The 24,421-nt window shown below is 48.2% G+C and overlaps 1 protein-coding gene across 1 annotated transcript in view; it reads left to right on the top strand.

The window, feature by feature from the left end:
* The first annotated feature begins 4,200 nt into the window (after positions 1-4,200).
* Positions 4,201-24,421, top strand: part of MAP6 (microtubule associated protein 6) — a 47,223-nt gene continuing 27,002 nt past the window's right edge. Inside the window, exon 1 of the mRNA XM_042021196.1 lies at positions 4,201-5,017. Coding sequence (XP_041877130.1) covers positions 4,293-5,017 — 725 coding nt within the window. The 5' untranslated portion in view covers positions 4,201-4,292. The remainder of the gene's footprint in view (positions 5,018-24,421) is intronic.

The following is a 24,421-nucleotide window of genomic DNA, read 5'->3' as shown; positions in this document are numbered from 1 at the left end:
CTGCCGGCTGCGAGCGGAACTGCACCCGAGGGGAAAGGGCCTGACAGCCGAGAAGGCTGGCACTGGGTTTGTGATTGTTTGCTGTTACTGCCATAGTTGTTGTTGTTTTGTTTGACTGGTTATATACATATATATAGAGAGAGAGTAAAGAACTGTTATTCCTATTTCCCACATCTTTGCCTAAAGGCCCTTGATTTCAAAATATAATAACTTGGAGGGAAAAGGGGTTATATCTGCCACTTCAAGGGGGGCTTCTGCCTTCCTTAGCAGACACCTGTCTTTCAAAACCAAGACACCTAGCTGGTGAGTTATTTCTCTCACTGGCACCAGGGGTGGAATTCCCAATAAACAACTGGCCTTGAGAACAAGATGTGAGGAGATAAGCTGGAATTCCTAACTGAGAGATACTTCACTTTACTATAAAAAAGGCAGAAGCTTCCTACGCACACCTTGGAAATGTGTAGGACTTCTTCCCCAAGTTTGGAGGCAAATTCCATGGATACTTTCCCAAAAACTGAAGGAAAGAATTCTATGTGTACTCCATCATCAGTATGGAAAGTTACATTGAATCCTAATCTGTACTATTTCTTATCTAGCTGTAATATAGGTACCTTTTTATTGTGCACTGTATTTTATCTACTAGTAGTTCTTTTTGTTTTTTCCTGTGTAGTAGGTAGTCTGTTTAAAGTCTTATGTCTGTTAATTTTGTGTCTATTCAATAAATAATTCATTTTGCAATAGACCTAATCCGCCATTATTAAGAACTTGCAAACGAGAGCGATCTGGGGTGCAGACCGCCCCAAACAGAGTTACTGCCAGAAATCTTAGTCAAAGGCAGGACTTGTCTAAGCTTGTCTCCATTCGTAACAGTGCCTTGGAAGGAGGCTGGAGCCAGGAGGAGGTTGGGCTCTGCTCCCAGGTAACAAGAGACAGAACAAGAGGAAATGGCCTCAAGTTGCACCAGGGGAGGTTTAGATTGGATACTCTTCACAGACAGGGTTGTCAAGCCCTGGTAAAGACTGCACAAGGCAGTGGTGAAGTCCCCATCCTTGGAGGAATTTAAAAGCCATGTATATGTGGCATTTGGGACATGTTTACTGGTGGCCTTGGCAGTGCTGACGGAATGGTTGGACTCAGTGATCTTAGGGGACTTTTCCCACCTCTGTGATTCTGTGATTCTATTTCAAAACCCAGCCTAAGCAGAGATGAGCACATCTATCGTGGATGCACAGGAGCACACTGCAGACCTTCAAAGCTGATACACAGTGCATTGATGCCCCAGAACACTATGGCTTGGGTCCCAACTTGGGAAATACTGAGGAGCTTCCTAAATCTTTAATTGTAATCCTCACTTTTAATAGCACTGGATGTAATAGCAGGAATGATATAAATCTGGAAGACAAAGCAATGTCTGTGTATAGGCATCTCTAGTTGATATTTATTTATTTTCTTTCCAAAGGCGGCTCTTTGAACCATCCATCCCCAGCACTGAGTGCTCCAATACCATCCATAAAATGAGTTTCCACAATTTGCCTACAGGTAAGAATGAAATTAAGCCATTCCAGGCAAAGTCAAGCAAAGAAAAAAACCAAACCCAAGCCCAAAATCCTCAGGGCCTAAGAATCAGTAAGGGGATGCAAAGCGTTGTACTAGAGAAACAATCCCCACAGGGATGCTCCTGCCTGTCACTGCACTCCCAGCAGCTGCAGTCACTGATGAGGGGGAATTGCTTTTTCTCTTTGTAATTCAGCATTTGGGTGTGTGGATTTCACTGGTTTTATTGGAGTTCTGCTCCTGGTAGAAATGCTGGCAGTGCCTCAAGGCTGACAAAGACTGGAGGGCTTCAAGTGTGGATGCGATTTGAGTGCAAATGGACTTTATTGGCATCAGGGAATAAAAAGAAAGATGCAGGGAAGAATGGAGGGGTTGAGGGAGTGATGGAGGGACAGTGGGAGAATGGGATGGAGGGATGAAGGGATGGAAATAGAGAGGGATGGAGGGATGAATGGAAAGATGGAGGTATGGAGTGATAGAGCGATGGAGGAATGAAGGGATGGAGAAACAGAGGGAGGAATGGAGAGAGGGAGGGATGGAGGGATTGATGGCAGGATGGAGGAATGGAGGGATGGAGGAAGGGATGAAGGAAGGGTTGGAGGGCTGGCATGATGGGGAGAAGGTGGAGGCAAGGCTAGAAAGGAGGGTGGGATTTGGGGCTGTGAATCCACCCTGGGAATCAGATTTCAGAGGAAGCCGTCAGCAGGAGATAGCTGGGGGGTGTTTTGGTTTGGGTTTGCAACTGAAAAAGAGGTAAAAGGAAAGAATAAAACATATATGCGTGTATGTGTGTGCGTGTGTGTGGCTGCACATACCTGTGCATACAGATGGGCAGCTCGCATATGTGTACATGTGCGACCAAGTATCTGTGCATGAGTGTATGCACATGGGAACACACATGCATTTCTATGTATGTGTGCATATGCGTGCATCTGGTCACGTGCACATGTGTACAGCATGTGCACAGTTGTGAGATTGGATGTGTGTGGGCATCTGTGTGTATGTGCACATGTGTGCATGCATGTGCTTATAGGCATGTGCTTGTGCATTCAAATGTGCATATGCAGCAGTGCACATATGTGGACAGACACGTCTAGCTGTGTGTGTGTTCATATGTGTGTGCATGTTCATATTTATGTCTGTGTGCATGTATGTGCTTGCACATGTGAATGCGGGTGTGCACATTGTGCATGTGTGAGCACGGGGGTGCATTTTCACAGTTGTTCATGTGCATATTCGCACGTGTCTACGGGGGTGAGTGCATGTGTACAGGTTTGAGTATATACGCAGGTGTGTAGATTTGTTTGCACGTGTGTGCAGTTGTGTGTGTACACATGTGTGCACATTTGTGTGTACAAATGTCTGTGTGCACTGCATGTACACTTACATGAGAACCTGTATTTGTGAATGTGATTTCTGTGTTTTTGCATGTCCATGTATCTGTGTGCAAATGTGTGTATTTGTGTGTGAGTTCACATGTGTGTGCATGTGCACATATGCCTGTGCAGGTGTGTGTACAGAAGTGTGTCTTGCATGTGTGTTTGCATTCCTGTGCATGCATGTGTGTAGGTGTGAGTGTGCACCCCTCTGTGTGAATGTACACGTGCACGTGTGCAAGTGTGTCTGCTCACATCTTTCCATGTGCATGAACACAAGCATGGACATGGGCATGTGCATGGGCACGTGTTGCACGTGTGTGGCTGAGCATGTGTGTGCATGCAAATGTGCATGTCTTGTATACATGTGTGCAGGTGCGTGTGACCATGCATTCATGTGCATGAACACATGAGCACCTTGCACATATGTGTGCAGGTATGTGACCAAGCATTTGTGTGTGTGCACACACGCATGGGCATTCCTTGCATGTTTGTGCTCTGGTATGTGTCCATGGAGTTGTGTGCACACATACATGGGCACATCTCCACATGCGTGTGCAAGTGTGTGTGACTGTGCAGGTGTATGTGTGCACCCAAACGTGTGCATCTCTCATGTATGTGTGCAGGTGTGTGTGACCACATATGCATGTGTTTGCACACATGGGCACCTTGCACATATGTGTACAGGTGTGTGACCAAGCATGCAGATGTGTTGATACATGCATGTATGTGACTTGCCCATGTGTGTACAGGTGTGTGACCATGCATGTGTGCACCCACACAGAAGTATGTGCTGGGTTTGCATGTCTGGCATATGTGTGTGCAGGTGTGTGATTGTGCACGTGTGTGTGTCCAGGTGTGTATGAAGTATGCAGGTCTGTCCACACATGGGCCACATGGGTGTGTCTTCTCGTGTGTGTTCAGGTGTGCAGCTGTGCAGGTCTGTGGCAGTGCAGGTGTGTGCACACACACATGGTCATGTCTTACATATGTATGTGCAGGTGTACATGTGTGTGTAGGCCTGGGATGAAGCGTATGTGTGCACACATGTCTGAGTGCGTTTCACGTGTGTTTGCAAGTGTGTGTGGCCGTGCAGGTCTGTGCACACACATAGCCATGTCTCACATGTGTGTGCAGCTGTGTGGCTGTGCAGGGGTGGGCACACACATAGCCATGTATCACACGTGTGTGTAGGTGCATTGATGTGCAGATGTGTTGCGCGTGTGCGTGCCTTGCCCCTGTGCGTGTGCAAGCCCCGCCCCCACGCCCCGCCCACCTGGGGCGGGGCGGAGCGCTGAGCTCGGTGCGGAGAGCAGTGCGGTGTTCGGAGCGCGGAGCGGTCGTTCCCGGCGCGGGGCCGCCATGGCGTGGCCCTGCATCACCCGTGCGTGCTGCATCGCCCGCTTCTGGAACCAGCTGGACAAGGCGGACATCGCCGTCCCCCTCGTTTTCACCAAATACTCGGAGGCCACCGAGCATCCCGCCGCCCCCGCGCCCCCGCCGCGCCCCGCGGCCCCCATCGAGACCCAGCCCGGCGGCGAGGCGGCGGCGGGGGCCGCAGGGGGTGAGCCGGCTCCCGGTCCCGCCCGGCCCGGCCCGGCCCCGCACGCCTCTCCCCCGGCCGACTCGGTCATGCGGCACGACTACAAGCCTTGGAAGGTGCAGCGGCCGGAGCCGAGCTGCAAGCCCAAGAGTGAGTACCAGCCCTCGGACACTCCCTTCGAGAAGGAGACGCAGTACCAGAAGGATTTCCGTGCCTGGCCCATCCCCAAGAGGGGCGATCATCCCTGGATCCCCAAACCGGGACCTTCCCCCGTCCTGGCCCTGGACCGCGATCCCCCGGAGAAACCGGCTCAGGAGAAGCGGCGGAAGGTGCACCTCGCTCCCGAAAAGAAGGAGGAACACCCCGAGGTGGAGGATGAGCATCCCAAAACAGTGCGGCCTGGGGATGGGAGAGAGAAGGGTCGGAAGAAGGTGGAGGAGGCGGGTGGGCAGCCGGCGGAGCCGAGTAGAGGCCGGGCGGCTGCCGATGCTGTCAACAGACAGATCAAAGAGGAGGTGGCGGCGGGGGTCAGTTCGTCCTACAGGTGAGAGGGCATCTCCCCCTGCCTCCCATCCATCTAGATCCCCAACCTGGCGGCCCCTTGCCAGCTCTTATCCAGTCCCCCTTTGCACATCCCCAGAGGAGCATCCCACCTTGGGAGTGAGGCTGTGAAACATTCCAGGGGGGCTTGCAGATTTCCTGCCGGGGGGGAGATATCCTTAAATTCCTCATTTCTCTGGGGATCGATGATGGGGCAGTAGGTACTGTGCAGGTAGTGAATACATGAACACTTTTTGTCGGGGGTTTGGCAGCAGGTTTGAGTTTCTCTGTGTCCCCCTCCCTCCACTGCATTCCAAAATTCAGACACCCACCACCTTGGATTTCCACACGGGTGATGTTTGGGGTCACCTCCTTAGGATGTGCAAGTCGCCTCTGGTCCTTTCCAAGCACATCCTTGGCTGCCATGCTGCAACCAACCCCCCGGCATCCCAGGGGTCCCATGCACAAGTGGGGTGCCCCACACACAGGAGCGTCCCAGGAAGCATCCCAGGCTGGCCCACCCTCAAGACAAAGCATCCCGGGGGTGGGGGATGTGCCAGGATGAGGAACACGCATCCTAGGCCGCTTGGGTGGGGCAGCCTTCAGATGCTGCCATGTTTTAACGCAGCGCAGCAGGGGATGACACATCCTTCTGTGCCCCCCCCCCCCCCCCACCTCCCCAACCAACTAGAAATGGATGCCTTTATTTCAGCTCAGCAGTAGACCTTGTTTGGGATTCAGAGCATGAAACTCATTGCAGTGAGCTGCTGCTGTTTTTTCTCTCCGTGTCAAGGGGTTCAATGTGTTGGGAATGCAAAAACAAAAGTGATGGGGTGGTTGTCTCATTTGCAAGGAGAGTTTGCTGCAGTTGTGTTTTCCAGAACTTTCTTTGGCAGAGCCCACCGCTGCTGAGACCAAAGTGGAGGTGGCAGAGAGCAAAGCTGGGGGTTGCGGTGACAAAAGTGTGATGGCAGCCTTTTTGCTTTTCCCTATAGCTGTGTGAATGCTGAGGTGTTCATGCCTTTGAATGATTTATTTTCCTCGTTGGGGAGATTTAGAGGTGACACCTGGCCATCAAACAGGTAGTACATTCATGCATATTTAAGATGAAGCTGGGACTTGACTCCTCTGTTCCACTGGTGGCACAGCAAAGCTGACAGTCATCTGCTTTCCCCCCTTCCTGAGTGGGAAACAGTTGAAGCAGTAAGATCTTGATTTTTGCTGTCATTTGGCATCAGCTCTAGCTCTCACTGGCTGATGCTGGAGGCTCAGGTGCATCCAGGTGGTGCTTGGCTGAGACACAAGAAAATGGCCAGGGATTTTTGGGGGCTCTGTTTTGCAGGGGTGGAGAGTGTGGGGAAAGGGGTTTCCAGGAGTAACACAGCCCTTAAATCTGCTGTGATCTGAGAGACTCAGCTTTTTGTCTGCTCACTTTGCAAGGTCTGTGTTCATGCTGGAGATGGCAGAGCTAAAGCAGAAAGCTCTCCTGGAACTGGAGAGCCCTTGTGTTGCTTCTCTTCCGCTGCTACAAAGGATAATTAGACTTACTTGCATATTTAAATACAGATAGCTCAGCTTCCTATCCCTCCAGTCTGCTCCAACAAATTCCTAAGGCACTGGGCTAGGATTCCTCCCCAAGGCTGGGTCAGCTGGGATGTTAAACCTAAGAAGAACTAGAAGGATTCAGCTTTCTTTGTGTTGCTTGTTGGCTTTCACGATACTCTTAGGGCTTTTCTTTCCACTTGGGAAAGTGTTCTCCCACTTCCATGTTTTTCTTCCCTTGCCGCATATTGCAGGAGAAATGTTTGCTCTGACGCTCAGCCCTAAAACATAAGCACCTCTTCATTAATGCATAAGTGATGTTTTGGCTAATTGTTCTCTTTTCTGTTCCAATTAGGCATCTTATAAGTGTTGTTTATTGTTTGGGTTCTTTTTAAAAACCAAATTCTCCAAATCTTTATTACTGCCAAGAACCTGGCTGCTGACATACTGAGTGGGTATTGAACATCTCCAAGGATGGAGACTCCACAGTGTATTGGGACAACCTTGTGGGCCGTGCAGCAGCCCAAAATTACCTCCTAATGACTTCTTGCTAGAGAGGAGCAAGGACGGCTCACATGGGGCTTTTCTTCCTTGTGCATGGATGAAGGCTCCCCATCAGCAGAGAGTCAGGGGGAGATTTCCTTACAGTCCTCTGCCACTGCTGCAAATCAGTGTCTCCAAGGTTGGGAAACAATTCCTTGGTGAAATCAAAAGAGCAGACCAGCAATAGTTTTTAAGCTCGCTCTGTCCCACTGGGTATTATTTCCATGTGAGGAATACCTGAGAGCATGGGATAGAGTAAGCAACTCACCCAAGGTCATGGGGGAAGTCCATGTTAAAGGGACTTTTTAACCTCTGTATACTAAGACAGATAAGTATCACAAAGACCATGTGCCTGTGATCTCCTCCCAGGTCTGCCCAGAGTTAGAGAGCAGAGGTGGTACCAGATGGTGATGTCCATGGAAGATGGAGGTTCCTCCCAGCCAGATGGATGAATGATTTGTTTGTATTAGCATTTGAGCCAGAAGCCTTCGGTGAGGCCAGAGTGGCAGGACTGTGGATGTCTGCCAGAGACTGCCTGTGCCCCGGGATCCTACAGAATAAATAGAATTTATTTCCAATATTTCTAGTATTTCTTTATCTTATTCATAGTATTTACATTATTTATATTGATATATTTATTAACAATAATTTATTAACTATTCACTTATACATGGGATTTATTTATGTACTTATTCCCACTGCTGTCACTGGGTGTGGCTTGGCATGACACAGGTTCCAGCACTGAGGGACTTCTTGTCTCATTTTCCCTCCCCAGCACATGAGCTGCCCAAGTTTACAGGTAACCAAGGCAGGTTACATCTCCTTCACCCCCCCTCTTCCCTGTGGTCCTGCTTCTCAGGGTGGTCCATGGACCCTGAGGGACCAAGGACCAGGGAATCCTTCAGTCAGGTCAGCTTGAAAAGCCGCTGGTGGTGGATGGAGCTGTTTCTTGTTCAATTTGTGATGTGGTGGCATCATTGAGGGCTTTATCTGTATTGGGTAAGGGGATTTCTGCCCCTGAACTTCTGGACAGGATGGGCAGAGCACTTCTCCCTGCTACACCAAAGGCTGGACTTGACCCTGGGGGTTTGGGACCAGAGAGAGCAGGCGACAAAATGTGCAGACAGTGGCATTTGCTGGTGGATGTGAAACAATTAGAAGCACATTTGGCAAAAATAAAAGAAGGAATGAATGAATGCTTTCCCTTTTTATTTGGAAATTGTGGAAAAATGCCAGAATTAGTTGTTTCTTGGGTGTTTTTCCCCCTTCTCCTTTGTCTTACATTCTGCCTTCTCTTGTTACCTTTATTCCCTGAAGAAAAAAGATACAAAAGGGAAAGGAACCACTTACCCCCCTTTGTAAGGTGTCCAAATGAGTACTAAGAAAATGCATTTACCCCTGAGAAGTAATATTGCGAAACCAGATTTTTTTTTTACCAAACCAATTATTTTTTCCATCCCACCAACTTCCTTTCCTAGCAGAGGAAACAAAACAATAAAGGCTTCAATGGAAAATTTTGGACTGCCTCTTATATTAATGAATTGCCTGTTGCTAATGTTCTGTCATTCATCTCAAACTCTGGAGGTACTAAAGATGTGGAGCAAATGAGGATTTGTAGTAGCTATAGAGATGAATGAGTCAGCACTGGAGACTTGCTGTGTGGTTTTCAGAGATACAGCAGAGATAATTTAGGGAGGGATGCCCACACAGGAAGGCTGGACCAAGATACACACGGGCAGGAAATTCATACTTCTCCTTGTTCTGGAGACAGGCTGGGAGAGCTGGGGGTGTTCAGACTGGACAAGAGAAGGCTCTGGGGATACCTTTAGGCCAGTGTCTAAAGGAGCTGCAAGAGCCAGAGAGGGACTTTGAGCAAGGGCCTGGAGGGGCAGAACAAGGGGGAATGGCTTCCCACTGCCAGAGGGCTGGGTTAGATGGGATATTGGGTAGAAATTCTTCCCTGTGAGGGTGCTGAGGCCCTAGCACAGGTTGCCCAGAGAAGCTGTGGCTGCGTCATCCCTTGAAGTGTTCAAGGCCAGGTTGGCCACGGCTTGGAGCAACCTGGTCTAGTGGAAGGTGTCTCTGCCAATGGCAGGGGGTCAGAACAAGATGAGCTTTAAGGTCCCTTCCAACCCAAGCCGTTCTGTGTTTCTGTGATTTTATCTAACCTATTCTTGAAAATCTCCAGTGGAGGACATTTCCCATCTTGGTGAGAATGCTAATAGCACTGCTTATGCTGTAAGATGGGAAATTTTCCATTGCCTTCTGAAATTTCTGATCAGATCTGTAGGCTATGTCTGTACTAGTAAATTAGAGTCCCAGGACATGTTTCTGGGTGTGGAAACATCATGTTCACTCTAGTGCTTGGAACTGTCTCTAGCCCTCTTCTCACACTGAGTTTGGTAGCACCCACTCCCAAGCTAAGAACTTATCCCTACAAGCAGTTTGGATGCAACCACCTTGGTTTTAGAGGTTAACGAGGTTTAATAGCATGGCTGAGGGCTATCCCAGACTCCACTGCCAGAGAACATTTCTTGGGAGATACCATTCTCCAAATCCTTGTTGTTTCAGCTATGAGAGTGTTTATTAAAGTAACCGCGTAGGCAGATGGGTCCGATTTTCTTCTCAGGTGGAAGGAAAGGGGCAGAATGTTTTCTTCTATCCAGAAAAGGCTGTTCAGAGAGGTGTTTGGCAGCTTTGGCTAAGGCTGAGCTCTGTCTCAGGGGTCACTTGATGCATACCTTTAGTAGCAGGAGGAGACACGACGTCTGCTGAGACGACAGGGACTGGCTGCCCGAGTAACTAATGACCCTGGTGTTCACTAAGACACAAAGAGCATGGAGATGGATGATGCAGGCTGTGTTGGTTTTGCATGGCCTAGTTTTTGGTAGTGAGGGGGAGGGTGGAAGCCACAGAGGTGGCTTCTGTGAGAAGCTGCTAGAAACTTCCACTGTGTCTGGCAGAGCCAATCCCTGATGGCTCTGAAGATGGACATGCTGCTGGCCAAGCTTGGGCCAGTTAGAGATGGTGGTAACGCCTCTGTGATAATGTATTTAAGAAGAAGATCAAAAACAAAGTGGGGCACAGTTTTTTTCTAGCCAGAGAAGAGGAGGAGGTGAGAACATGTGAGGGAAACATGGAGACACCAAGGTCAGTGGAGAATAAGGGGGAGGAGGTGCTCCAGGTGCCAGAGACGAGATTCCTCTGCAGGCCGTGGTGATGACCATGGTGAAGCAGCTGTCCCCCTACAGCCCATGGGGATCCACGGGGGATGCAGAGATCCACCCACAGCCCGTGGGGGAGGTGCCCATGCCAGAGCAGGTGGATGCCTGGAGGAGGCTGTGATCCACTGGGAGACTGGGTGGAGAGCGAGAGGGCCCCTGCTTCCAGGCTGGAGCAGCCTGTCCTTGGAGGACTGCACCCCGTGGAAGAGTGACCAACACCGCAGCAGTTTTGGGAGGACTGTCTGCCCATGGGAGGGACTCCCGTTGCAGCAGTTCTGGGAGGACTGCTGCTCGTGAGATTGGAACCATGCTGGAAAATTTCATGGAGAACTGTCTCCTGTGGAAAGGGACTCCATGGCATAGCAGGGGAAGGACTTCTCTCCCTGAGCAGTGGAAGAAGATCTTGGGTGATGAACTGACCAAAGCCCCCACCCCCCATCTCCCTGCACTGTCGGTGGGAAGGAGGGAGGGGTTGGGGAAAAAAGGTGTTTATAAGGGCTATTTTACTTCTCATTATCCCCCTCTGGCTTTGTTATTAATAAATTCACTTTGTACTTCTAAGTTGAGCCTGTTTTGCCCTTGGAGTGTTTTCTCCCAGACCTTACCTCAACTCATGAACCCTTTAATTTTTTTTCTCTCCTCTGCCCAGTTGTAGCAGGGGAGGGTGAGTGAGTAGTTGTTGTGGGTGCCTGGCATTTGGCCAGTGTCAAACGACAACATGCAGGCAGAGAGCTATTCTACCATGCTCTTGATTTCCTCTGGATATAGTCCATCAGCTGAGAAAGACAGGTGGTGTCTCCAAGCTTGGGACACTTGGGGGTAGGTAGCTCCAAGCTGGAGTATGTGGCAGTGTATTCCCTGCAATCAGTTTAAGGTGGACAACATCCAGCCCCAAAAGCCAACGGGGAGGTTCTCAGCAGTGTAGGCAAGACTGAATTTTGCTGCTTTGACTGTGTGCAAGCTGGAACTGGTCTGTGCATGCCTTAGGACTGGGTGGAGCAGGAGGAAGCGGTGGAAGTGGCATTCAGGTGATGGAGTCAACATACTTGAGAACCTGTTCATCTGCTTTTGCTCAGCTGGGTGACCTCAGAGAGACCTTTAGGCACATAGGGCTGAATGGGACCCTCTGAACCTTGAAGTGCAATTACCTGGTTTGTTATTTAGTCTTTATGAGTAACACCCAAGGCTCTGTCTCAGAAATGCAGAATTTTTAGCTGCATTATGCCAGCAGGAAGGCTGTGCCAAGACCTCAGTCTTTGATAATTTGCAACTCATTTCCAGTCTGGATCAATGGAGAGGTTGTAGTTTGCTGTTTTATTTGGTTTATTTCTCTCTTTTTTTTTTTCTGTTTTATTGGCATACTTAGTGACTTTCTCCTGTCCAAATGTCACTGCTTAGTGTCTCCAAGTACAGTATCCACATTGTTTGGCTCTGTAGCTAGGAAGTAAAAATTTTTACTTCCTGGGTATCAGCCTTTTCTCTCTAGCTCTTCCTAGATGAAATCTGTTTCTTAAACGGAGATGCAGACTATTGCCCTTTGGAGATGACGTCCCCATTTCTACTGAAGACTCATGAGCCATATTTGTGGGCATCATGGATTCATTATGGATCCCTCATTTACTCTTTGATAACAAGGATGTCCATACTGTTCTCCTTCTTAGGCAGTCACACGCCATAGCAAAAAATCCTGGTGATTAGTACCAAGCCTAGAATTAACTACTAATTTTCATTCCATTTTCAACATGGCAGTCAAGGTCAATCCCCTCCTTCTTCTGTGATTTCCCGATCCTCCTGCACATTGGTGCTGCATATTACATTGTGTCATTAGGAGGTCCCATCAGTGTTGCCCTACTTTTTTTGTGCCAAAGTCAACCTTAAAAATATTAAACACTGCTAACCTCCTTCTGGGCTGCTGCTCAGCCTTCCAACACTCATCACTGTCATTTTCCTTGCCTGGTTTTCCATTCTGCTAATGTTCATGTTCACTGGCTTAATTAAGAATTTCCCACATGGCCCTGGATAAAATGCTTTGCTGAAACCCAATAGTTTTCCACATTTCTTTTGTCTGTTAAGTCAGTTATCATGTCAAAGGACATGTCAAACATCTCTCCTCCTCCCCTTCCACACACTTCTGTGTCTGGTGAGACCACCGGTTTCTTTGGGATGCAGGAGCTGATGCTGTAGGGCAGATGCCACTTTGACTTGGTGACTTCAAGTCACCACTGTAACACAAAGAGTAAATAAAGAGGAGAGCGATCAACTACAACTAATTTAGATTATCTATCCTTTCTTTTTCAAATAAATCAGTAAGATCTGTTATAAATTTGTCTCCTCTCACATTTAGAGACCTTTCCTTTTCCTGTCTCCTACCAGCTAAAAAGGCTTTCTAAGTACTTCTGCACTCAATCTTGCATCAATCTCACTGTTCTTTGCTCTGAGCTGAATGTATTTACATATATATATGTACATATATATATTCATATGGTGTTTTCAGCTAAGCCTTGTCCAATTGGGCAGAAGAGCATGGATGCTCTTCTGCTACCATGATCAGCACCAGCCAGGAGGGAAAGGGCCATTTTAGGGAAGTTTTATAGGATGGAAGTTTTAATTCTCATGATGTAAAACTCAGTATTCTGGATATCCTTCCAATGTCATTCATATATATATATGTATTATTATATAAAGGACATTGGAAGGAGATATATATATTTGTAATTATATATTATTTATTTTCTAGATTAATATATTTTATATACTAATATTTTATATCATATGTTTATATACATGTGTATCTATTTTTATATATTATTAAAATACTATACACAAAAACTGGGCTGTTCACCAAGTTAATCCTTTAGCCTCCAACTCATATCTCCTCCCCAAATCCAGCACTTCAAGTGTTCTATTGCAAGCACATTTTGCTTTCTATTAATAACTGCTTTATTTTGATTAATAGCTCATTATATGGCAAACTTTTCTTTCAGTTAGTAATTTCTTTTTGATCAAAAATTGCCTCCAGCTGTGGGGACCCCACAGCACTTTGCACACACAGTGTGCATATGGAGAGACTATTGCTGCTTTGGTGAGTTGGCTGCAAGCTGTGCTGTCAACACTACGGAATAGGAGGTTTTGGTGCTGAGAAGGCATGGAGGCTGTTATTCTTAAAAAAAAATTATAAATGTTTTAAAAATTTTAATTTAAAAATAAAATTTTACATTTTTAAGAATTAATTTTAAAATCCAATTTAATTTTAAAATTTTTTAATTTTAAACTATTTTTCAGTTGTTTGATAGTTTTGATTTGGGTTTTTGTGGGTGGCTGGGTGGGTTTTGTGTGGTTGGTTTGTTTTTTGGTGGAGCTGTAATTCAGCCTGCAGGCGAGAATATTGCATGGAGACCTCACAGCACCTTGCAGTGTCTGAAGGGGCCTACAAGAAGCCAGAGGGGCACTATTCATCAGGAACTGTAGTGACAAGACAAGGTGGAATGAGTTCAAACTGAAGTAGAGGAAATTTGGGTAAGATATTGGGAAGAAGTTCCTCCCTGTGAGGGTGGTGAGGCCCTGCACAGGTTGCCCAGAGAAGCTGTAGCTGCCCCATGCCTGGAAGTGTTCAAGGCCAGGTTGGACAGGGTTTTGGTCTAGTGGAAGGTGTCCCTGCCTGTGGCAGGGGGTCAGAACAAGATGATTTTTAAGGTCCCTCCCATTCCAAGACATTCTGGGATTAAATAATTTGATTGATTAGTATATAGCTTCACTACAGAAGGCCACTAATTTTTTTAAGACCATCACCTTCTATTTTTTTCCCCTTTCTGAGCAGCAAAGAACCCACACAGTGTCACACATATTTAACCCTTTTAAAACACAAGAAAAGAAAAGCAGCAACCAAGCACCATTAATCAGGCACCAGCAACCTTGCAAAGTATTCCAGTGAGAAATCTGTTTTCTAAGACAGCATCTGCAAGGCTGGGCAGATAAACACCCTGTGAGAGCTAACAGTGTCTTTGTGCTGGATGAATGGGAAAAGGAGAGGTTATCCAGATGCCGGAGAAGGAAATTCTTCAGACCTGACAGCTGAGCTTCAGGCTCCCTCCCAAATTTCACTTTGCCTTTCACCCTGAAGGAGGCTGCGTGTCTGCTCTTGTGCAGGGAGCTTTGCCTGAAAGGAATCAGCATCACACACTGATGGGCTGGAAACACAGGCAGGGGTGTGAACCCTGACTGGGCCCATTCCCAGGTTTAGGCAGCAGTCGGGCTGTTGGTTGGTTTATTGGACGAGACCTTAAAGGAAAATTTGCAGATGCCCTCAGGATACCATTTCACTGCACAGGTGGCTCCTCTCCCTTCTCACATCCATTTTGACTGTGTAGTTCCATCACCGTGAGCCTCAGCAGGAAGCTGAAAGGACCCTTGCTATCTTGCAAACTCTTTTGCAGCCTGAGCCACACTTCCACCAGTGCATCAGAGCAGACTATCAGTGAAGTTCCTAAAACTAGGGAGGGAACTAGCTGACAAGGCCTGATTATTCCAGTGTGCTGGATTTGTGGACACCAGCATGCTGGGTTGCAGATTGGGACTTTGAACGTTTTGTGCTCTTGTTACTTAGATATAGATGGATGTGCAGAAGATCTGAGATGAGGGAAGAAAGGTGGGATTGGAGGTTGCCCATGAAAAGTAGGAAAGCCCTGGGTTGGGTTTGCCATGGCTGGGTGATAGCCCCCAGCCAGGTACCCTGTGTATCCAGGGGATGAAGGCACCGGTCTCAGCCAAGCAATAGAGCTTGTTAGAGTCAGTAGCTATGGTAACTCAGAGAGGATTCCCAGAGAGGGATGTGTTGGCAAGCAGCCCTGTGGAGGGAGGACACAAGGAAAACCATGTGTTCGCTTTGGGGAACTGGGATGGGTTTTGACAGCATCATCATGCAGAGAGCAGTGAAGGTGGTGTTGAAAGTTGCAGTGATTGAGCCTTCCTTAGTGTGTAAAAGCTTTTGACAGCATAGCAGCAGAGCAGGATCACAGAATCACAGGGACCTTTAAGCTCATCCAGTTCCACCCCATGCCATGGGCAGGGACACCTTCCACTAGATAAGGTTGCTCCAAGCCCCATCCAACCTGGCCTTGAACACTTCCAGGGATGGGGCAGCCACAACTTTCTTTAAGGGGAGAGGTGATTTCCTGGTGTCTCATAGAAATTCTCCCTTGGCTCTGTGTAACCCACAAGGCTGAGAGGGTCTGCAGCATTTGGCTGGTGTGAACTCTGGGATGACACAGGACAGGTTGTTTCAGCCATTGACTGTCTGTAGCATCTCCAGCAAGCCAGCCAACCTTCAGAGGAGATATAAAGGTCCATTGCTTGATCCTGACTCCAGAGCATGGGATGAATTGAATGTGTTCTTGAGATTCTCCCCAGCCCCGTTTCCCAAGACTCCCTTTCTTGCTTGTTCTAGGACTGCAGATTAACTTGGCATGCTGATCCCTGTACATGGAGGATTTTCATCCTCCCAAGAGAGATTTTTATGACCAGTTGCAATTTGTCTCCCTGGCTGCTCTGAGAATTGGAAACCCTCAGAAAACACAGGCACATTTGTTGCCTTAGAAGGTGGTTTTCTAGTTGGTTTTCTGCTGGTACCTCTAGTCATTGAAGTCTTGGCAATACTTTCGTTAAGTGTTTGCAAAGCCCAGCTCTTGGGAGTTAAGTAGTTTGGAGAAGCCCTCAGCTTCCTCTAGAACAAGGATCTTGCAGGGTTGTGCAATATCCAAAGCTGGCAGTGAACAACTGAAAACTCAACATACTGTGGTTGTGAGTTGTAGCCAGGTGTGTCTGTCCAGCCCTTCTTATCTCAATCTTTGGTCTTCCAGTGGATCTTAATGTCTAGTAGTCCATCAGTGGTGACATACGTATCATCATCTTTTTCACACCCTCTTGGGCAGTAGGGGTGTATTACCGCAGGCCTGGTTCCTACGGTATATCACCGTGTCCCACAGCCATAGGGAGGAGGAGGAGAGAAGATCCAGCAGGCAGGCATTGTGCAGCAAGATGGATTTATTTAATTATTTTACAAACTCTTTATAGACTTTTTTCTTCATAGTCTAATTGGACAAAGGACCAACCACCCCTTGGGGGTGATTGGCCTAAATCCTAAAACATCCATTGTCAAAATATTTTCTACTATACCATAAACAAGACTTTTCAAGGTTGCAGGTGGCTTGGTTGTTTACATTCCCTGCTACCTCTTCTGTGAGAGAGGAAAATCTCTCACGGACTTAGAAAATAGTAAGAAAATCCTAACAGCATTTTTGTACCTACAATTCCCCCTTTTTGTTTTATAAGATAACAACTCTACTATTAATCCTAAATAGAAATCTACATCAGTTATTAATTCTAAATATGTCCTTAAGGCTTTAACTATCTGACTCCATAACAAGAAATTTAAAGTTCAGTCTCTGCTTGTGGAAGGACCATCCCAGTCTCTGCTTGTAGAAGGACCATCTGCCTGATGGTTGACATCCTGGTCATCATCAGAAGAGTCATTAGGCTGATGATCTACATTCTGGTCGCCATTTGGGTGGTTGGCGTTCTGGTCATCATTTGGAGGTTGCCTGTTCTGCCTCTGGTGCCGTAGTCAGGGCGAACGCATTTTGAAGGTTGCCACCGTACCCCAGTATCTGTGGAAAAGCAAGCATACCTGTGACCCCAAACAATAAGCTCATGCGGGCCTTCCCACTGGTTAGTGAGTAAATTCTGTACCCAGACTTTTGCCCGGGGCAGTTGTGTCTCACCTGAAGACTGCAATGAGAGAAAATGATTCAGAATAACAGGATTATTTGAATTTTGTGGTACTGTAAGGTGATTAATTGTATACAAAGCTTTTGCTAGTCGGCTCTGTGGGGTTTCTCCATGCATTCCCCTTTTCTGTTTGTCCAAAACACGCTTCAAGGTACCATGAGTGCGTTCGACAATGGCTTGGCCAGTAGGAGAATGTGAGATACCAAAGGTATGGTCTACACCCCATAGGTGTAAAAACTGCCGCGTCTTCTCCGAGGCGTAGGCAGGACCATTATCAGTTTTCACAGAAGCTGGCACACCCAGGACTGAGAAAGCCAATTTCCAATGGGCAATGACATCACGTCCCTTCTCTCCAGTGTGAGCAGAAGCCCACATAGCCGAGGAGAAAGTGTCAATAGACACGTGCACATATTTCAGCCGACCAAATTCTGGGATGTGAGTTACATCCGTTTGCCAAATCTGCAAGGCTTTTAGCCCTCTGGGGTTTACCCCCGCTGGCAAAGGCGCAGCGAGTCCATGACAGTCAGCCCAAGCGCTGACAATGTCGCGCGCCTTGGTTGGCGTTAAATGAAACTGCTTCTGCAGGGTATGTGCACTTTGATGGAAGAAACCGTGCGATGCCTTGGCTTGTGCAATTTTGTCAGGCTGAGGCCCTACCCACGCAGGGTTGGCCAGCATGTCAGCCCTGGCACTGCCTTCTGTTAGAAACCCTGGTAAATTGGTGTGGCTTCGAATGTGCAGAATGTAATATGGATGCACTCGAGCCTGAATTGCAGACCACGAGGTTTGCAACAGTGAAAACAGAGCCGCATTGTTCACCTCCTTCAGAAGTGAACAATCTAAGCGTTGGGTTATATCTGCTACATAAGCAGAGTCAGTAACCAAATTCAAAGGTTCCTGTGAGAATCGCTGAAAAGCCATGATAACAGCCCTTAATTAAACTAACTGAGCAGAGTCTGACTCGGATTGGTGTGTTAATCAACCACTGCAAAGGCAGTGTAGGATACTGTGCGCCCTTACGCACAGTGACCCCTGCTAAAAATTTGTCCCAATCCGTATGCCCCAAGCTACCAACACATCCCGTCCCCAAAGGTTAAGGGAAGTGGTAGCAACATAAGGCCTAATCGTAGCTGTGTGCCCCTCTGAATCCTTCACCACCACAAGCCGTTCGCTTAAATAGCTCTGTGTGGTTCCTCCTAATCCTGCGATGGCCGATCCCACCAGGGCTAAAGGCCATGCGGGAGGCCATGCAAAGAAGGAGATGATGGTTACATCAGCAGCCGTATCAATCAAACCTCGAAGCTGAATCCGGGGTGGACGGGCGTTCGGCAGGATCAGGGTACATGTCATCTGTGGCCTTTGGTCAGAGATGTCTGCAGTCCAGAAGACGTGCGGAAGTCCCATAGATCCACTGCCGTTATCTTCGTGAGTTTGTTCTATCCTGGGGACACAAGACTTAAAAGGCACTAATTTAGCAAGGCAGGTCTTTTCAGGAATAGTTACAGGGGGTTTTTGCGTGGAGACCATAGCGCAAATCTGACCTTTAAAGTCAGCATCAATAACTCCTGAGTGCACTAAGATTCCTTGATGGGCAACGTCAGGTTTTCTCACCAGCATCGCACTGGATCCCTGGGCTAAGGGTCCATATGCATCCAAGGGAACCTTATAAATACCGCTAGAGTCTAAGATGACTGTGGCTGTGGTGTGGACATCAAAACCGTCTGGTCCCTGGGTGCCGTCTCTAGGGTGGCTGGGCAGGCCTGTGCCTGTACCTGTGCCGCTCTCTGGGGGAGCGACTGCAACGGAGAGCAATTCCCCCTCCTTGCACCCCGGCGGAAGTTTCCCGGCAACGGCCAACCATTGGCATGAGTCTGGGATCTACAGTAGTCCGAGCAATGCCCTGGCCTGCCACACCTCTTGCACTGGGGGATCGGTGTGTTCTCTTTTTGGCTCGGCTTAGGTGGCTTCCATTTCTTCACCTGTTTTGGTTGCTTTGGTTCACGACCAGAAGATGTGTGAACAGGCTGCAGGAACGCAGCCAAAGCAGACCTTTTCTGGTTCCCAGATCCCACCTTAGCACAGGCTTCGACCATGTCTGTTACCTCAGGATCCCCTGGTAAGGCATCTATGATTTTTCTGCACTCTTCATTTGCATTATCTCTCACTAACTGCCTTAACAACAACTGTCTTAACCCGTCATCTTCAACCTGCTTCTCAAGAGAAGCAGCGACTTTCTCTACAAAAGAGAGGAATGACTCTGATTTCCCTTGAACTATTTCAGTATATCGCTTTCTGGGCGCAGACAACTCTATGGTTTTCAACAGCGCAGCCATGCTGCCCTGTTGAGCTTGCTGCAGGACACTAGAGGACAAGTTACCCTGTAGACCGGGATCAGAGAAGGGACCAGTCCCCATCAAAGCATCCATTCCTGCTGTCCGTCTAGAATCAGCAGCAGGTAGCTGCATATTTGCTAATGCAGCCTTGCCGGCCAGCTTTCTCCAGGTTTTTTCAAAAACTGTAAATTGTACAGGTTGAAATAGAATTTGACCTAAGTGTCTGATATCAAATGGAGAAAGCAAATCTGTATTTATCACCCTTATTATCTGCATAACCTCAGCAGAACCTAGCCCATATTGTGCCACCTTGGATTGGAGGTCCTGGGCAACTTTCCAAGCAATTACCTCATGCTTATCATGCTCCCCTGAATCTGGGAGAGCCTTATACACTGGGAAAGCTTGGATCTCTTTTGGGGAACCACTACCATCCGGAACTACTGGCACAGCCTGCGGATGGAGTGTAACAGCTCCCCGGTTACCCCCAGAATCCTCAGATCTATTTGGCATTCCAAGGGTTTCTAATAACCTCCAGTCACCCTCCTCCAATGCTCGCATCTTAACTGACTCTAAGAAGCGACTGTAGTGGGTTGGACGCGCTGTTACCGTGCAGTTCTGAAAGGTCCAGGGGTGAGACCGGCGCAGCCTTTTTCTTCGCCGCGCGGCTACAGCCGCCTGACGACCTGGGGCCAGAACCTCATCTGCCTCACTGCCTGACGATGAGTCATCAGGCAAAGGCAACTCTGCGGTGCTGGGAGTGAACAGAAATGGACGGATAGGGGCACTTTGGCTAAGTTCGCCAGAGCCAGAACAGACAGGACAGACTGCAGCTGGCTGTGCGGCAGTTTGGACAGCAGTTTCTTTACGGGATGCTGTCTCGGCCGGTCCCGACTGAACCGGTACTGGAGCTGCAGCCGCCGTCTCTGGGGCTGCGGCCGCGCTTGGCGCCGCGCTTGCCTCTTGCACTGCGGCTGCGTTCGGCGCGGTCGCCGCTTCCACTGCTGTTTCGTGCTCCCCGGCCGCGCTCGGCACCGCTGCCCACGGCTGTTTCGCACTCCCCGGCCCTGCCCGGCGCCGCCGTCTCTGGCCACGTCTCCGCAGCCGCCGCCGCTTCCGGGTTTTCCCGTGGCAGCGCTGCTTCCGGTTTCACCGCTGGCCGCACCGTTTCCTGGCTCGGAGCCGCGGCTCCCGCGGCCGGCGCGGGCTCGGCGCGCCCCGCACGGCAGGGTGCCTCGGGCATCCGCCGCTCTAGCAGGCTGAGCAGGTCCTCCATCCTTCGGGATAGGTTCGGTAATTCTGTCAGCAAAGGCAGATGCTGTATTAAAAGGTCGATGGCTCGGTTCTGCGACTGCGCAGAACAGTCCAGCGCCAGGGAGGGCAGCGGACCATAGCCAGGCAGTCTCGGGGCAGGCACGCCCGGCGCTACGCCGGCTAAGAAGTTGGATCCAGGTGCATACGCAACCAAGCTAGGAGCCGCTCTGGGGGTCCAGTTGGCTAAGCCGCTGATTTGCAGCCCTGGATAAGCCGTGGCCGCTGTCCAGCCGAACGGCAAGGCAGGCTGTGCACCCTGTCTGTGCCCTGACCCCCCCGCCTCTGGCGGCGCGGGGTCCCTGGGGCTGTGGAGTCCTGCGATTGCACAGGGTGAGCCGGCGCAGGCTCTGCCTGTGGAGCCGGGGGGGAGGTTTTCCGAATCCACCATCATTTTCCTCGGAAGCCCAGTCAGCGGGGCCCCCCTCGGACATTCCTCCGTCACTCATCACCGAAATAGGCGAGCCAGCCCTGCTATCACAGTCAAGGTCTGTCAGCAGGATAAATAACGACCGCCAGGTTTTGTATAATTCTAACGCTGCTGGGTCCCCAGTCGGGAGCTCGTGTCGGACAGCAGAGCCGAGTTCCTGCCATAAGGCAAAGTCCAGGGCAGTATCTCTGTCCATGGAAATCCCTTTTAAAGTAGCCCAGTCTAATAATTCCCGAACTGAGTTTTGAGGAATGGAGGTGTGCAATATGCTAAACACACCTTTCCAGACCAGTACGACAGTGTCGGTTTGTGAGCCGCTGTTCGCCATTTCTCAGTTCTGTCGGACCTCCCGGTAGGGGAACAACGTACCTCTAGAGAAATTCAGTTTGGCTCGCAACAGCAGGACACGTCAGAGAGTGCAGATCACATCGGGCAGCACCAAATATTACCGCAGGCCTGGTTCCTACGGTATATCACCGTGTCCCACAGCCATAGGGAGGAGGAGGAGAGAAGATCCAGCAGGCAGGCATTGTGCAGCAAGATGGATTTATTTAATTATTTTACAAACTCTTTATAGACTTTTTTCTTCATAGTCTAATTGGACAAAGGACCAACCACCCCTTGGGGGTGATTGGCCTAAATCCTAAAACATCCATTGTCAAAATATTTTCTACTATACCATAAACAAGACTTTTCAAGGTTGCAGGTGGCTTGGTTGTTTACATTCCCTGCTACCTCTTCTGTGAGAGAGAAATATCTCTCACGGACTTAGAAAATAGTAAGAAAACCCTCGCTAGCAGCATTTTTGTACCTACAGGGGTGCTCCAAGGAGTTAGTCCTGGGATCTAGTAACCAGGCTTCGGACTATATCACATTGATGTTTGATAGGGAAATTGGGTGGGAAGTCATACTGGATGATTGTGTAAAATTGGTCTTTTCATGTCAGACTTAGGACATGATGCAAAATAGGAGGAAACAGAGGCTTGTCTTGCAGTTACGGCCTGGGAAGAGTGAAGATGTCTGAAGGTGGTGCACTGCTGTATCTCACTTTCATACCTGTGTTGCTCTAATGAGGGGAGGTGGAAGCACTGAAATAGAGGCTGTATTTAGTTTTAAGGTCTCAAAACACTTGCCAGCAATTCCGATTTAACCTGGTCCCCAGTCTGGATTTCGGCAGATACTACATTCCAGCCCACAGGAGTATTGCTGGGTACTAGACCAGAGCCTGGCAGTGTCCAGGTTCAGGACTATGTCCTTGATATGGAAACTGCATGGATGTGCTATGCAGACGGGGAAATGAGGGGAATCACCATGACCCCAATATTTGTGCACACTCTATCCCCTCTTTGCTGTGTGGAGACATCCCTTGGAAAGCTGCACAGGTGCTGGAGATGTGTTCAGGCTTCCACAGGAACAAATGATCAAGGATATTCTACTTATGAAATATTATAGGATATTACTGTATAATGTTCAGTGTAAGATCTTGTGGAAGAAGATATTAATTTACAAAATACATAAAAAACTAGCTTTTTCCTCTTTTTTCTTTGATTTCACTCATTTAAACCCACCCTGCAGGTAGAGAGATGTCCATGTTCAGGTGATCTGACAAGGATCACTGGTGGACAGCCTGAGGGACACCAGCTTTCGAGTTCTTATGTCATTCCTTGGGTTTTTCTCAGCTGATGACTACAAACTCAGTTTTGGGCAGGTCTTTCATATCACTTAGGGGTTATTTATTTCAGATTCATCCTTGAATAGCCCATCAATAGGACTCTCTGATGCTGAACACTTCCAGGGATGGGGCAGCCGTAGCTGCTCTGGGCAACCTGTGCCAGGGCCATACAAGGAAGAATTTCTTCCCAACATCCCATCTAACCCTGCCCCCTGGCAGTGGGAAGCCATTCCCCCTTGTCCTGTTCATCCAGATTCTTGTCCAAAGTCCCTCTCCAGCTCTCTTGGAGCCTCTCTAGGTGTAGGATGCCTTAAATATCCCACAGGCAATTTAAATATATAGCACTATGTTCCTCCTGTAATTCTAACTGATACCTTATTACAGGTAAGAGATTTGTAAGGGCAGAATGTGGCATTAGGACTCTCCCACCTGAGGGCCTGTCCAGAGCCGTATTTCATCTATGTAATCTTGTGCTGAGCCCTTCACTTATGTTTGGCTAAATCATTTTGCATGAATTGGAATTCAAAGAGATCTTGACATATTGAAGAAATAGTTTGAAACAAAGAAGTGGCAGTTTAGGAGAGGTGAGGGAAGGGAATGACAGAGAGGTAGGGATCAGCAGTGGTGCCAGTGCATATGGGAACAGCTGGTGGAGGAACAGTTCTGCAGGGAATCACAAATCACATGTCAGTAATGTTATTTCATCTAAAAAACAATAAATTAACAACAAAAGGACTCAAAAATAAATACTTTGGGGCAAGTAATGTACTGAGATATATGGAGAGGATGTGATATCTTTCCACATTAGTCAAGACTCATGTAGATTTTTTTTGTTCAGGTTTTGATTTTGTACTTGAGCAGTCATGGATCAGAGAAGGTTCTGAGGACACCCATTAGAGAGGCCAGGAGTGCAGTAGACACGGTCGTTGCAGGAAGCTGGAAAGTATGGAATGGTTTTGGAAGAGAGAAATGGATTATTATCTTTGCATCTATGAAATGTAACAGTGGGTTAGGATGCTCAAACCTGCTGTTGTCACAGCCAAGAGGAGCAAAACTTGGATGTCAAAAGTTAAAAATGTATTAAGTGCATTCCTGGAGAAAGTCCAAGGGATATGGCGTACCTCTGGAGATGCCAGGAGGATATCTCCACAGTCCTTCTCTGTGAATCTAGGAGAAAAGAAGTCACTATCACTCATTCTTTGCATTGATTTTTTTGTCTGCAGTGACCTTGGTGCTGCTAGCTTTTCTTTATGCTCACCAGGGCACAGGTTGGATCAAGCAATTAGAGTTTTAATAAAAGCTGCCTGGGTGTATCCATGGTGACATTTGATTTCTATTATTTTGATGGCTTCTGCTGATCATCAGTCATTGTCCCACTGCCCTCTCTCCTCCCTGCCATGTTCTTCATCCTCTAGCCCATGTTGGGGTCCAACTGTTGGGAGTCTTACCCCATGTTGTTGGACCTTGTGTATCTTTGCAACCAAGACGAAATAACCTGTTAGTGGGCTCACAGCCTCCTCACATTCATGGTGCCTTGAAATCAAAAGCGTCATTTCTTGACAGCAGAGCTTAA

The sequence above is a fragment of the Corvus kubaryi genome, unplaced genomic scaffold (assembly GCF_017639235.1).
Source record: "Corvus kubaryi isolate FWS band 111438036 unplaced genomic scaffold, C.kubaryi_AGA036_p1.0 37127, whole genome shotgun sequence".
Classification (NCBI taxonomy): Eukaryota; Metazoa; Chordata; class Aves; order Passeriformes; family Corvidae; genus Corvus; species Corvus kubaryi.
This window is presented reverse-complemented; position numbering and strand designations above follow the sequence as displayed.